Source organism: Electrophorus electricus, chromosome 16 (assembly GCF_041902795.1).
Source record: "Electrophorus electricus isolate QZ-2024a chromosome 16, ASM4190279v1, whole genome shotgun sequence".
Classification (NCBI taxonomy): Eukaryota; Metazoa; Chordata; class Actinopteri; order Gymnotiformes; family Gymnotidae; genus Electrophorus; species Electrophorus electricus.
Window position 1 is genome coordinate 12,484,923 of NC_137512.1, and position 16,726 is coordinate 12,501,648.

Sequence of the window (16,726 nt, forward strand, 5' to 3'; positions counted from 1 at the left end):
GTGTGTATGTGTACCAGATATGTGTACTTGTTCTTGTCCACACATTCCAGATGCAGATGGTTATCATCCCAATTTCCATATACTTTAGCGTGGACATGCTGCATCACAGCTACAACCCTTAAGGTAGTGAGGATTAACACAAAGACTGGGTGACAAAGTATGGTTTTTCATGGTACACTTTGCCAGTTCTGATAAAACGGCACTGTATCTTTACAGAACTCTGTTTGTAATTGAGATTAATCTGAATGTTATATAACATGCACATCATTTTCAGATACATATTTCAAAAGGCATGCAACTGTGTGTTTTATTCACAAGCCGACCATAACATACACCACATTCAACCACAAATGTGTTTGCAATGTTTATCATATAGTGGTGAGATCAACATATCCTGGACTATGAAAATGGCTCCACTGAAAAGCACAATGGTATGAGATCAATTGAGGCCCTGCAGGGGCATTGGATTCAGAATTGGCACTGCAAACTCTGCATGTGGGTAGGGACGTGGCTTGTGGGGGGCTTCAGGTACGAAAGCAATACTATCTTCCTATAAATACCACTGGTGCAAGGGCATGCTGTTTTGTTAGGAATTTTTTTAATCGTCTCCTGACATTAGCTGGATGAAGGTTGACTACAGATGCATCAAAATGTCATCATCTTAAGAGAGTCATGGTGGGCAAACAGGATTATTAACTGCACATATCACATATAAAACCAACCCAATGCCATAATGTTATAGACTACAACCTGCAACCCTGTAACACGACTATATGTAATTTCCAATGAAACTATGATGTGATGAATAATACAATGATTTAGAGTCATGAATTAAGTACACCATGATGCTTTACTCTCCCCTAATAACACAAGAAGCAATTTAGAAAATCAACATGACAGCCTGAAAGACAATGATGCTATAATGATTTCGAAAGAAAGGCAATGTGTCTGCGCCCATTTTAAAGAAGTGAATGAGCACAAGACTGTTACTTTTAGAAGTATAAAAATATCATGTTTATATGATATGAGACTACTGGTGGAATGATGCTCAGTTGTTTGTAGAGGAGTGCTAAGTGGTTTCAAACTACTAAAAGCAAATGGACTCACTTAGGCCTCATGTCTGTAACATTAAGGACATAAAGAAGGGGATGAGTTTGTTTCCAGAGTGAATTTCCAGAGCACCCATTTTGCCCAGCTATTTTATTTTTTCTGATGATGTGCTATGGTGCTGCTACCTGAATAATTGCTCTAATTAAATCCTCATAAAATAATCTTCAGGTAACCCTGAATTATCTTTCTGATGTTCCTCAGTGTTCTGACTGGCAACCATGCAGCACTACTTGTAGATACACTTGATCATAAAGTCTTTTAGAATGCTATTGTTTCATTATATTTGTGTTTCCAACTGTAATACTGAGCTAATACTTAGCATGGGGCTAATCTTAGTTGCTGTATTTGCAGATAATGTGCTAATAGGCTCTCTGTGTACTAGCATCCTACTAATAAAACCAGCGCAATTTAAGCAGCCATGTTTATGGGCGTCAATAACCCAAAAGTCTTAATAAAAATTGAAGCTGACATGGTCATGTGTATTCCTCCACTGTGTCTTTAATGTAAAAGGCATTCCATTAAAAGTGGAACACTTCCTCACAAGCAGAGCTTTTAGCCTGATTAGTTACAGGAAAAGAAAAAAATAGCAACGACCTTCACCGGCACTACTGGTAGTAGCCTCCCCCCCACCTCCTCGCCCTGCACTGCACATGCATTTAAAGCGCTGGCATTTAATATTCCAAAGGCGTGTGGAGGAGCCATCTCTCATTTGACATCATAATTATTATTAGGGGAGAGGAAGAAAAAGCTGAATCTCCATGTTCAATTAGAGCAAGCCCCAATGCCAAATAGATAGTAACACATGAGATTGGATAATGCCCTTTAGAATCTGCTCTTTCTCTTTCTCTCTAACTCTCTCCTTCATTTCTCTCTCTTTCCCTCTCTGTGACTCTCTCACTCTCTTATTATTGATATTTGAAACATAAGGGAGAAAAGAGTAAAGAGACAAAATCTCCTCAGCAGGGATGCAACTGTTGAATCCTATTAAATCAGTGGGTCAGAGGCACTCCAGCCTCCCTGTAACCTAGTCCCCTGGCTCTAATGACCACTTTTCTGTGGCTCTTCCTGCTCAGGTTGCCAAATCCTGCTAACATGTGCAGGTACCCTGCATGCATGTGGAAGGCTGAGATCGAACCTGGACCGTTGTTCTCTCTCTTCCTCACGGCTTTCTCACTGTCTGCATGAAGGGTCACTATTAACATCAAAGGCATGAGCCAGAAGCCCAATGACAGGGGCTATAACCACATGAGCTCTCTGAATAGTGGGGGCCTCGTGGGCGGGTGGCTCCCCCCTGTGTCAGCAGGGGAGTGGGATGATGGATGGGGTTCCTGGTCTGCCCAACAACCAGATGGTGGGAGCTGGGCAAGGCAAGCAGCAGGATATCTGTGCAGAGAAGCCAGGCTACAGGGAGGCAGGTCACAATGGCCTCATTAACATCATCACATATGCATGCATGCACACACACACACACACACACACACACACACACACGCAGGCGCGCGGGCACGCGTTCATGTATGCACACGCACACATGCACTTGCCAAACATGCAGTGAACTCAATCTTACACACTCCACATTGGACCTGGGGCAGTGTTTTGTGATGTGACCTGTGGTATTTGCACTGATGGGATTCAGGCAACAGTATCTTCCTGTGGTTTGGGGCAAAAGTAAATCTGGCCAGCTTTTTCTCTGTAGGTGCTCTAAGCCTTTTACCAGGATTTCCACCTGTTTTGTGTGTACTGTAGTTTAGAAAGTTTGTTGGAAAATCTACAGCATATCTGAGTGCATATACATACAATTATTATGGAATTGCAAACCCTTACACATCATCATGTAGAACATTTAACCAGTTCAAGGCTCACTGTCTTGTATATTTGCAATACACTACTGTAAGGAATAAACTCAAATCTATATTGAGTGAAATTAGAATGGGTACATGTAATTTTGATGAATTGCAGTAATTAGGTTATTGGGTCTGTATAAACCACTCAGATATCTAATGTAGACACTGACTTTGTTATTTGGACTATGAAATCTCTCAATTAATCTCTGTCTTCCTAAAAATAAATAAATAAACAAATAACAAATAAATAAATAAATTATATATATATATATATATATATATATATATATATATATATATATATATATATATATATATATATTTCATTGTTGCTGAGTGAGAACATCTAACTTTTTTTTTTAACATTTCAGATGCAGCATGGCAATTATTAACTAAAAACAAGAGCGATAATGTACACTTAAATAAACCACAAAACAACTACAGTATAGTATCTTTATATAATATGGTTATAATATCAGTATAATAGTTTCTTGCATTATGTTTTAAAAGGTACACTGAAAATGGCTGATACCCAACACAGACACCAATACAAAACTGCACAGAATTGCAAATCATACCTATTCTCATTTTATATTATAGTCTTCCCTACCCAATACCAAAAGCATGTTCATATTAAAATTTAACATACTCATAAATCCTTCACAACATCACATATAATCTTCTAGTAGTATCCACCTAAAAGTGAGGGAGCCGTAATCGCATGCTACTGCACTCGCCTGCTCGGTATTCCCCTCAGCTGTATCAGCACGGATCGGTAGACCACTTCATTGCCCGTCCTTCATTTGATGACTAAAATCACAGCTCTGAGAACCATTGTTGAGATGGCTGATTGATATTGGAAGCACTCGCCACAAGAGCTTCTTTTCACGATAGATGGCTTCCTGTTTCAATTTCCAAGGATCTCGCAAGTTTGTTAATCTTTTGTTAATCTAATCAAGCCAAGTAGTGCATACATTTCTATTCAGGCAAAATATCAGCATCAGAAATATCCAATTTACTGAAAAGGGAGTGAGCTGGTTGATGTGGCAGTATAATAACATGCTATGTGAAGCATGGCATTATGGAGTATGGATAAAAAATTCATTTAGGGCTAAAAAAAAAAAATCCAAACCTAGACATCATTCTTCTAAGGAAATCTAGGCAATCAGTGACAATTTGATGCAAAATTGGAGAAGGGGACTGCACAAATCCCCCTTACAGTAAGTGACATGAAACTGAAACTGACCTCATCTCAACTCAAGCCTCTGCATTATCTTAATAGAGAAGGTCCAGTCAAATTTCAGTTCATATAAAGAGAGAGAAAATTATTTGGGCTGTTTTGCAATAGCCGCTAGCAAATCACTTGATATAAGGTCAAGTGCTATTTATCTGAACAAGCAAATTGCAGGAACATACTGGAGCTTTCTTTGTTATAACAATCTAAACTGTACAACAATTTGTTCAACCTAAATTGTACACTTGTTGTAAAATGTACATTTCCCAGCTTTCACAGCGCCTGCTAGAATTATTGGCGCCCTTGGTAAAATCTTCAAAAAAATCTATGAATTAAATATGCTAGTCAGCTTGATCTTACAATGTAGGTACAGGAGAAATGTAACCTTTGGTACATTAAAATAAATTTTTAAAAAAGTTAACATATAAATAGAGTTTTTCTTTAAAACACAAAATCATTATTTTATCTTTGGAACCATTACATTAAATACTTTGTGAACTATCCCTTTGCCATCATAAGAAGATTGAGTCTTTGCTGATATTACTGGATGAGGTGGGATATAAAGGAACCTGAGTCCTTTTCACCAAACATCCATCTAGATCTTTCAGGATCCTTTAGACTGTCCTCTTCAGGTTACTCTATAGGATTTCATTAGGATTTAGGTCATGGAACTAGCATGACCACAACAAACTTTGATTCTGTAAAAACCATAATTTTGCATGAATTTATGTGTCCTAACAAGACTTCCAAGGCACTGGGAAGGAAAATGGCCCCACAGCATCACATATTGTCACGGTACGGCTCCTCCCCCAAACCTCTCCCTCTGTGTGTGTGTGTGTGTGTGTGTGTGTGTGTGTGTGTGTGTGTGTGCGCGCACGTTTGTCTGTATGGCCACGTCCTCCCTGTGTTTCACACCTGCTCTTCATTGTGTATCGTTAGTGTGCATGTATATAAGTCTGGTGTTTGAATATGAGTGTTGTTGATGATTGAACCTGGTTAGCTTGCTAGCCACGCATTCGTCTTTGTTTTGTGTCTCAATAAACGCTTAGTTGTGTTTGACACGTCAAACATATCTACCACCATACTTCACCCTGGAGATCAGGCTGTTTTCTGTATAACCATTACTCTTTTTGGGCGAAAGCCCCTGCTAGCGTTCAATGTCAGAAAGATATATTTTTGTCTAATCACTAGTGATACTTAGTAAAAATATCTTTTGCATGTCTTCTAAATAGTTTGTTGATGGAGGTAGGGTCTGCTTGTAGTTTTGGAGACTTTGTGAACTCTGAATTAAGCAACTTTTTGGTCTAAAAGTGAACATGGTAGGTATGATACTATTTCAATAGTCATTGCCTGATTTATGAAAGTTCACAACCTTGTCTCATTTTATTGATGTATTTTTGAATTTCCCTATGTTGCTGAATGAGTAAGAGTGTTTGGTCTGTGTGACACCTTCTTTTTATAGTTTAGTGAAATAGGAAGCCATGGATTACCACTTAAGAGATCTTAAGAGACTAATATGCATTTATAAAGAAAATTGTGTTTAAATATATTTATCAAGGCAATATATTTGTATTTGCTCCAAAAAGAAAAGTAGTTAGTGGTAAGCAATTTTTCTAGTGTTACATATTTTTGCACCAGTGACCTTAAATGTTCAATAAGAAAATTGTAATGTAAAATGCTGAATATGTTCTTGTTAAATGACTATTTATTATGATTTACATGAAGATCAGATTATGTTCTAGAAGCCAGTCAGGCAAAATTCCAAACAGATCAAAGTTTCACAGTTAAGTGGCAACTAGGCAAATTGTTGACACAAAACAACTTTTGTGACCATTTGAGCTTGCAGCTAAAACACCTCCAAAGGCATATTCCCCAGACTTACATTAGGCACAAAGAAGCATTCAGATTGCTGTGATGAAGTCTACAAAATGGGTGAGGGTGGTGAATAACTGCCACTGCTTTATGGCTGCATAAATACATAACAACACGTGTTAATTTTCACAGTCTGCTTGAAAATTGCAGCCAGCGGAAGGTTCATCATTGTTGGCACTGGTTAAAAGCACTTTGGCAGCCGCAATATACTGAATTGCAAACAGGCAACTGTCAGCATGCGGAAAAACAGCACTTCTGAACATGCATGTCATTAATCTAGCCCATTATGAATTTATTGCTCACCTGGTAAATAACTTTAGTAAACAGCATGTTAAGCAAGCTAATGCATCTTCCTATAATACAACAAGCAGGGTCACACTGATAAGTGGCAATGCTAAAAACTGATTTTGGCACTGATATGTTTTCCTTCTATTCCATCTATTTCCTTCTGCTCAATAATTCACAAATGGAATGTTCACAGAAATTAAAATCTGGTTTTAAGTCAGGCATGTATGGTTTTCTCAGACTGTCAAAATGTTCTTTTACCTTCTGAGTGATGGGACAATGTGAGAAGGCTCACACAGGAGGCACCGATTCCTGATCCAAAAACAGTGATGCGGTTGGAATCACCACCGAAGTAGCCAATGTTCTCACTGATCCAGCGCAATGCCTGGATCTGGTCCAGCAATCCATAATTTCCTTTGGCGGCCTGGTCACCCGTGCTCAGGAACCCTGGAACATAAGAACACAAGACACTCACTCAGAGGCCTTGGGATAAACTACAAGGAGCTCTCAAGGACTGGATAAGTTTTATAGGGAATTTCAAAGTAAGTGCAATCTTGGATGTCCTCGAATTTTCCTCCTTTGGACATGGTAAAATGGAAGCAACCCTGAGATATAGTTAAATAAGACTTAAATAAGTCTTTCCAGTGATTTGGCCATGGTCAAAGAAAGAACACTGCCAATAGCTCCAAACTGATTTAAATACCATAGTGAAGGAATGATTGATACTGAAGAATTTATGTAGTGTTTAATGATGAAAAATCAAATAAGTAAACTTATTAGAGTTAGAAAATAATGTGCTTCTACTTTTTTATTTAGAGCTGTTATAACTTTAAATAGAGTTCTGAACAGGAAAACGTGACTGCCCATCTAAATGGTCATTTTGGTCTTAAGGAAGATAACAGCTCATGCCAGTTTCTGACAGAGATCCAAGGTGGAAACAGACCAGGGTGGTAAACACAACACCTGCCTTGCTAATAGAAAACCAATACAAATTTGCGTGGTCTGAATCAAATGTACATAGGGTGTATGAGGGGAAGGCAATCTCTGAAGGGTGATGAATATCAAGTGACATGTATAGCAGCACTGATCTGCATTTCACTTCCTTAAGAGTCCTTATTAATACAGGTGAAGAAATTTATTTCATAATACATGGAGATCAACTGTTTTATCTGAATTGCTACTTTCATCACATTGACAGAGGATGGTTAGCTTTGACAAGAAAGCATCTCTTGGGGGAAGGTTTCAAATTGTAGGGCTGCTGTTAACATGTCTACCAGAGATGGAATGTGTGTGTGTCTCCAAAGGCCAGGGATGCATGAATGATGAGTAATATGAGTGAGTTTCACAAACTCTGTTCTTCACTGCAGGCTCAATGTCTGTCAAGAACACTAACACAATGTGCAGAACGGACAGCTAGGACAAGCCCAGAACGTTCCCCTTTCAGCCTAAGGAGACATGGGTACAAAACAGAGAGGTTAAACTCTTCCACTCAGGAGAGGAGGGGTGTGGCAGCTCACCATTCTCTTCTCTCTAGATCCATTTTTACAAAACTTTTATCAGGAGCAAATCAATTAAAGAGCATGCAATTTATTATCATTTCAAATAGAGCTCATTTTTTGAAACCATTCTTCTAGCATGAAAAAAGAGCTTGCTAACATTTCAAAAAATGGTTAAAAAATCCTTTTCCGCCCTTCTCAAGGGCATTGTCAGACATTTTGCATTTCATAATGCCACCTCTTACTGTTGTGGATTTTTCATGCTACTTTTCTGCCTCACTTGAAATGAATTACCCTCAAAATTTGCGTAAAAATGCCATTTTCTCTCCTCTGATATTTGTTTTTATGCACAGCAGAGCACAATGTTTAATCTCCTACCAAATTCTTATCCGGCCATCTCTAGGGAACTTGTTAGACACACTAGGAGTCAAAAAGGAGCCAAATGAGGTCATATGGAAGCGTACGTGAATTGAGATAAAATAAATTTCATGTTGATCAATAATTGTAGTTGCTGAATGTAGTTTTGTAATCAGAGGGCCCACTGGTGAGGGAAGAGTGGACAGGGCAAACAGAACAACCGCTGACCTCATTCAGAGCTCCCTGAGATTGCCAGAGCAGCTAGAGTTTGCTTCAGAGAAAGCAATGTTAACCATATTTGCACCTGAGAGCAAGCCATAGCTAGAATCTATATCTGAAGCTTGCATGGCACTGCAGTACATAGACACTCATACGTACATGTGCATAAGAGCAATGTGCAAGAATACAGCAGTTCTCCACATCGCGGTTCGATTGGCTATGGGATGACAGAAGCAGCTAATGTACTTCCTTTGTGATTCCATCATACTTATGCTGAGTGTAAAGCTTGGCTTGCAGCCAAAGTCTCATTTATCTTCAAGCAGCACACAGAAATATGAAGGATATTATCTGTACAGAAATGTGCAGGCTTAAAAAACCTCATACATCTTCATAACATGCAAAGTATTTCCACATATACTTTTTCTATTTAACCACCTTATTTTTGCTTGAGAATACAGATACATTATCCATTGCTGTAAACATATAAAAAAAGTTGAATCTCAACAAGTGAATTAAGATATGTACAAACATACAGTAGTACAGTGATACTATAGATAGTATTACTGTTTTCAAGGGGGTGGGGTCCACTGTATTGCTGTAAATGTTGGTATGATTACATGTAGATATGTAATACCTCTTTTAATCTTTTACTATTAAAGAGTGCATATATATCTTCAAGTGAAGATTATGTAAGAAAAACACTTTTTCCCACATACACAACAAGAGCATCAGACTTCATATTGTCCTATAATAACCCTACAAAAAACAGATATATCATATACAGTATGTCACATGTATCATATATGTAATAAACATTTTCTAAGCATAACTCTGAAGCCAACATATACCTTCAGTACCAAAAAATACATGTTTTACTTTTTTCAGGTTAAAAAATGGAACGTTTTTGTGTGTGTCTCTGTTTTGTTTTTTGTATTGAAAAACAGCAATGTGATCCTGACAAGAAAGGCTATCCCTGTTTTTCTCTGGTTTTCCCATAACTCAGGACATGAACATTTATGAAGACACACATACCAAAAGAACCTGCCCTGATACAGTGCAAAGATGCCAGATATGTTCACCATTAACACTTTGAAATGCTCTTCTGTCAATGCAGGATGTTCACAAAATCTCAAAAGTGAGATTTAAATACATTATAAAAGACAAGATTGAACAATGTAGAGGTTATATTTAAAAATAAACTGCAGCTTATGGATGTGTTTTAATTGCAAAGGTGAGAAAGCAACTAGTGGCATAACAGTATGTAAAGCTAACATATCACTAGGGTCTCACACTCCTCCTTTCATTTACTTCCCCAAGCTACAGTAGGCAAGGTATATGGTGATCAGTCTGTCTGTTTGCCTGTGTGTACAGTACTGGTTGTAGCACATTACACAATGATGTATTATAGAATAATATTATTTCATCATAAGTAAGGAAATAACAGTATTGCGATTACACTCTGGGTAATATTATCCAGTTAGTCATTACAGTCAAAGTTTTATTTTCAGACACTGCTATTCATAGTTTTGATAAGGTTCTATTGAATTCATGCATTCTAATGATAATGCATTATGTGCTATTTACATGTGTGCTACTTCTGTAGCAACAGTGTATCAGTAAAAATAAAGACCCTGGCAAGAGGAATTTTAGAAACAAATCTTACAGCTACTGAGACACTGAAACAAGATGATGCTTAAATGGAATTTTAATACAGCCAATATTATTGTAGCAATCTCCTATACTCTTATATATTCTTGCATATATATTGCACGTAGTCCACATTTTGCATTTCATTTGAGATTTTTTTGTGAAAGTCCCTCCCTCCATCCATCCATCCATCCATCATGCATTAATCCATGCATGCATAGGTACTGTGCAAAATAATATGACATTTAATCACCATTCAAAAACTAATGGAGTTCATGCAAACTAGTTAAGTAAACTACTGAATTGTGCTAGTTTCAATGCAGTACTACCAGAAACAGTCTGAATTCCATCTTCCAGCACTGCTTATGCTATGGATTCCAGTGGGAGTGGAAAAAATCATCTTGTGCCTCCTGAGAGAAGACCTACGTAAAGGCTTTTGCATGTATTGCTGTCCCATCTCCATCTAAAAAATATTTTCTGCCAAGAAATTGCCTGATGTTGAGCAGGTCAAAAGTGGGCCAATTCTGACTTCTTTTGACCTGTCACCTGGACATCTTACCTGAAAGCCTCTCCCTCTGACTGGTTTGAATACATAAATATGGACATATGCATTTGCATGTCATGTACTTCCAATGTTATGATTATGATTATGCTTGTACCGATTGTGCACTTCGGATGATTAACTTTGTGTCTGTAGAACAGCATATTGAAAATTTCACATCTGCAATGAGAAAATAGCCTGAAATGCAACAGACCTTAATTTAAACATGAGAGCACAATGTCATGTTGAATGTCATGTGAAAATCAAAGACTATATTCATTAAATGGTGTATTCTAGCAATTCCTTCATATTTGTACGAAATGACAATACATAATACATGAGCTTTATGCAGGCCTTCAAAATGTGCAGTGGATCTATTGTCTTGGTTTTAAAGTTATAAGGCTATAAAAGCTAATAAGGTATGCATATCTTTAGCTTACAGTAAGTGACAATATATAGATGAAGTGAACTGACTATCACTAGCCAGTAGGAATATGTCTGCTCCATCAATCGATACGTGCAGTCTGTCTGAAACTCCTCTAATAGACATCATAAAATGGGTAGTGCAACAAAGTTGCTATGTATATTTGATATGTATGTATAGTTGATATGTAATTTTACAATTGCTACCTAATCAATGGCATTAGAGTTGCAAATAGACACATTAGAGGCCTAACACCAATAAAATGCCAAATGCATTTTGTAGAAAATGCAATTGAACTGAGTGAAATTGTATTGACAGTCAGGGTAGAACTGTCTTTGCATTTACAAAAAAAAGGGTTTCTTTCTCCACAGTATGCTATTGATCATTAATGAAACATTGGGGTTTCAAACAGGGAGCCAAATCTGAATGTACATTCCTGAGCCTTAAATAATGGACAGTACTTAAACATATCTCCCTCTTTCTCTTTCTGCCTCTCCCTCGGACCACATGGTTGTGTAATAAAGCTGAAGAGAGGGGCTATCATTGCGATCCCTCAGAAATTTGAATAATGGCTTAAGCAAATAGGGAGAAGAAGAGGAAAAGGAGGAAGCTGCAGATGATGATGCAATAAAGGCTCAGGACTGGGTCACTGCCAGTCCCACCCCTCCTCTCTCTTTCGCTCTCCCTAGTGCCCTCACTGTGGGGGCTCGCTAACAAGGCTGTCTGTGTGTCCCAACTGTCCACCACTCCAGCTCTCCACCCCTCCCAACATCCCAGATAGAGGAAAAAAGGGCCATACAATCCTGGCCTTGACAGGCTCACAAAATCCTCCCTCCCTCCCAGCGTGACAAAGAAGTGCCAGCTCCTCCATCCCCCAAAGCCTTCGCTCCCTGGTGCCTGAATGGAAGATTCTGGGGTGTGGATGCTGAGGGAGGAGGTAGACGGCCACCCTCCAAACATCCACATAAAGAACCAGTGTCTCAACTCGCCTCTTGGACACTCCCACCCCCATGGCCCAACCCTCCACCTCGAGGGAGCTATTCATTATTCCCACACACTATCTTCCCCTACCCCCAACTCCACTAACTCTCAGTCCCTGTCAGAAAAGGGCCATATTCTGAAAAATATGAGGACTGAAAAGAAAAGAGGCAGGTAGGGGAGGAGAGCATGCAAGTGAGAGAAGGGAAATGCCATTTATATCATGATACAGTTCCTCAGTGACTCCCCTTCTGGCCGCTCAATAATGCGAATGAGGAGTTGAGAAAGGAGAGAACTGCCTTTTTGTGACTCTTTGAACACTGAATTCCATTCACCTCCTGCTTCTCTATTTCCGGTGGTAGGAGAAAAACGAAGAGGCCATGACCATAAATTTGGAAATTGAGAGACATTTGTTGACAAATTAGGAATGACAAGAACAGTCAGGATTTGTGAATGATCAAATATGCAGCAAGTCTGTATTTCTTGCTTCATCAGATGCTTGGAATGGTCTACATATGTGGTAGTTTAGTCTTGTTTGTTTCAACTTGTAGAAAACTCCAAATGGCACTGAATGAATACAGCCTTAGATCCATCTGCCTGTACAGTTTAGGTTTGAAGATCTGCATTCATAATAATGGATGGCACAGTCTAAGTTATGAATAGATGGAGCAATTTATACGGCCATGAGATAATATATTATATGTCAAACCATATAATGTGTAATCTCAGGCTAGCAGATACTTCTTACTTAGTTTTGAACTGCTTTTTGAAACCCGCAATTTTTAAACTCACTGAAGCCAAAATGTTCAGCTCTAGTTGGTCTATGCTCAAAATGTAATATCCTATTGTACCATGAAATTTAACTTTATCAATTTGCACAATGAACGTTAAATGTCTAACTGCAATCTATCACATATACATAACAGAACACATCTAATTCAGAATACTATGCAACATGGAACCATACCAGTTAGCAGACAAGTTAGCTATCACATAGCAGGCTTATTATCAATAGTAACATCAGGATGAAAGGGTTTGGAAGAGCGTTTGTATGGGTGTGTGTGTGTACATGCGGTGTATGCATGTGCATGTGTATATGGGGGAAAGCTGCTGGCCCTTGCCGCCTGCTACATTAGCTCTTAATCTGATTACATGACCTGTCCTCTTTGTTTCTTTGGGCATCCTGAGACTCGCCTGGCTCCGGCTGGAACCACAAAAGAGCAGCTTGCATGGAATGTGCCCCTTTCTAATGGAATACAATCCAATCAATCACACACAATGTGTAGTGTTGTGGTGCTGGGCAGGGGTGGGTGGGAGTTTACTGCATACTGGGGCTTTAGACAGGCACTCAAAGACAGTGAAAGGCTTTCAATCTGAGTAGAAGCTTCGCACAGCACTGAATACCTGGGTCTCATGCTGCTCAGGTGGCACAGTACAAATGCAAATGTTTGTGCACGTCAGAGATGAGGGCTTATCAAAGCAAATAATGTGAAGGGAACAGACACACAGGATCGTAATCGAGACAGACTTCAAAGTCTGCCTCGTCCTGGATCTCATGCAGCATCCACATTCTTACTCCTTAGTAATGAAGTGCTTCAGACGTACCCTGACCTCCGGAATTTGCTGGAGATGCTAAGACAGGTTAGCTTGCTACTCCTGTTGGCCAGCCTGCCTTATTTTATAAAGCCTTTTTTTATCCTCCATCTTTCTTTAATGATTTGCATGCGGTTACTTAAAAAGGCTGACAGGGCCACATCACCTTTAACCATGACTAACTGCTTTCTCAGAGCAGTGGCTCTATTTCGAAGCTCTGAAACTTGTAGTGCACCCCTTGCTGGAACGCTGGCCTGAGGCATGCCCACAACATAGACTAAAGGCTCACGTGGCCTCCAACACCATACTTTCCTACAGAGTGCCGGTAGTGCAGTGCAGAGGAAAGATGGTGCCTGGGCCATGCACCTTAAGAGCAGATTATAGGGGAAGGTGGCGGCTGCCTCCCAGTGTGGGGGTGTGTGTCCAAAGGCTCCAGGATTGGTGGCATGCCGTGTGGTAGCATGGATATTAATCATGGGGAAGAGTGCACGCTCAGGCCACTGCCAGGAGATGGATGGGCTGTGAGTGCAGTGATGTCACCCTGACGAATGGCTTGGCAACGTTGGCAAAGACTTGCACATCGCCTCTCATTTCAATTAGTTTCCTAGCAGTACTACCGACTCTCACCTCTGGCACAGTTTAGAAACAAATTCTCTCTCTCTCTCTCTCTCTCTCTCTCTCTCTCACACATTTACACCCCCCACCACACACACACACACACACACACACACACACACACACACACACACACACAGTTCCTCCCTCCAAATCCTCAGGTTGCCAAACATACCTCTATCAAGTCAAACTGACAGTAGTGCTTTCTAACAAGGAGCAGCGATCCATAAGCACTGCTTCTCAAATTAATCAATCATTCACTATTAATGGCATACCAGTTTTCAGCCTTCCCTTAACCATCTCGTCTCATTACACAAAGCATATCTCTTCTCACACAAGAACTGTCACTCACTGCTTAACACCTATGCAATTAACTAAGGTTTGAAGTGACTTATCATTAGAGTGCATCTCCTCATCATTTGTCTCACATGCATGTGGGTATACTCAGCAGTACTGTAAACAGTCAGCCCCTCAGGGAAATACCATGAGCCAAGCCTTCTCTCTAAACGGGAGGCACGAGGGCATGGATTGATGACAGGCAGTCATTATAATGAGTCACATCACCATAAACCACTGATGCACTTGATACACTGTGAGTCGATACGCACATCCTGGCATACTGACCCTGGTGGCATTGGAGGGGATCTGCAAGGGATGCACTGCATTCCTTGTGTGAACCCGACGAAGCTCTTCGAGGGTCTCAGCTTGTGCTGCTGAGCTGGGGATTTCATCACTGCCTCCCAGGGCCTGAACTTGAGTTTAACATATAGCTTCAGGCTATTCCCCTGAGCTCTTAATCTGTCCGAATAAGCCGGATGAGTTTGAAGCGTTCTGGAAGGAGAGGTATGGTATCACAGCTCTACATTCATGCATGCATTGGGCAGACAGCCCCAAAATGTCAAATGCATCAATCACAGTATCATATAGTAGTTAGCGCTGGTTGTTAGGTAATGGAATTAGTGCACAATTCTCATTTTTATTATGTGTGCTTTATTGAAAGTGTGACCTGAAGTGCACTGTCCAATCTGGGTCATCTGTAGGAAAAATGGCAGTAGAGGTAGACAAAAGCCAAATATTAATCACAATCTTACTTACTGTCTCATCAATGTACAATATAGATAATTGCTCTGTAATATCTCAAAATCAAAGACAGCATAATTCTTTTAGTGGTTTCCAATAACTGTACATAAAGGCATGAAATATGAGCTTTACTGAACTCCAATGGAAAAGCCCATTTGTCAGCTGGTATCTTTAGATCAGAAGTACAACTGCCTGCCTTCTTCTGCTCAGTATAAAGGTTGCAGACTATGGCATCACACTTCACCCGAAAAATCTCCTGCAGCTATGAACGTACTAGAAAGGAACACCTTGTGAATGTTTCATTGCTCTGGGGCGTGATTGGTATTGTAGTCCTATTTCTATTGGGAATCGTGAATAGCAACCAAGGTGATTCCCCTTTTTTTTAGTTTCCATTTTTACTTTACTGTTGTCTTTTAATCTATCTGTTCCATTCTCATGGAAAAAAAAGGTTAGAGCTCTCATTCCATTTCATCTTTAGTTTCCTGCGATCCCACAGGCACCAATGGAGCTCAGCTTCTTCTGCCTGCCAATAAGAGACAGTGCCAGGCCCTTTGTTTGTTTGCCTCTCCTCCCCTCTCCATCTCCCAGAAATTGCCCTGTCAGTTCGGCAGCACCTCTTCCTTCCCAAGGAGCCATTGTCAGATGGAATGTCACTGTGGCTTTTGTTCAGTCCTGCCCATCGGTAAGCTGATAAGCTGTGCACCTCAAATGCTCATTGTCCGTGCTGGACAGGGGCCACTTTGTTACAGCCAGGACAAAGTGTCCAACATGGTCTGCTCCAAACCACTTTCCTTTCCACTGGCCCTGAGTTTTACTGAGATCATCAATATTATTTTTAAATTCTTTAAAAATTGATATTTAGCCTGTCATTCCAAGTTAATGCAGCTTCCATGCAGTGCATCCATGTTTTCATAAATGTACTCTGCCCATAAGAGTTCATCCCAGCATCCACATCCCCCTGTCCAACAAACAAATAAAAGGAGTACAGTTTGGTAGGTAATAGAGTAAAATAAAATAACTGTGGTTTAAAAGTGGGCTGATGAGACAATGGGCCAATTTCAGGGAGAGATTGCCACAGCAATCGTACATGACCCAGTCTAGCAAGACACATTCTGCACATTTTTGCATGAGTGATATTTAAAAAAGCTTCCAAGGGCATTCCAGCTTTTTTTTTTAAATGATAGGCTCTACATTCAGGATCAGTCGATCTGTCAGTTATCCCACTTGGTACAACCCCCACTGCCATTAAATCTTATCTTTAATTCATTTTTTTGTGTAGAGAGGTATTTATCAGTCAAGAGTCACTTTTGAACATGATCCCCTGTCTTAAATGTCTCTCTGCAAGTGTATATAATACAGCTGCCTCCAGATCCAATCAGTGCAATATGAGACGAAGCAACATTAGATTTAAAAAAGAGGGCTTCAACCTCT

General features: G+C 39.8%; 1 protein-coding gene across 2 annotated transcripts in view; it reads right to left on the bottom strand.

Moving 5' to 3' along the window:
- nlgn3a (neuroligin 3a) overlaps positions 1 to 16,726 on the bottom strand; it is a 107,964-nt gene that overhangs the window by 30,927 nt on the left and 60,311 nt on the right. For both annotated transcript variants that reach the window (XM_027008643.3, XM_027008642.3), the window contains one exon: positions 6,607 to 6,792. In XM_027008643.3, coding sequence (XP_026864444.1) covers positions 6,607 to 6,792 — 186 coding nt within the window. The remainder of the gene's footprint in view (positions 1 to 6,606; positions 6,793 to 16,726) is intronic.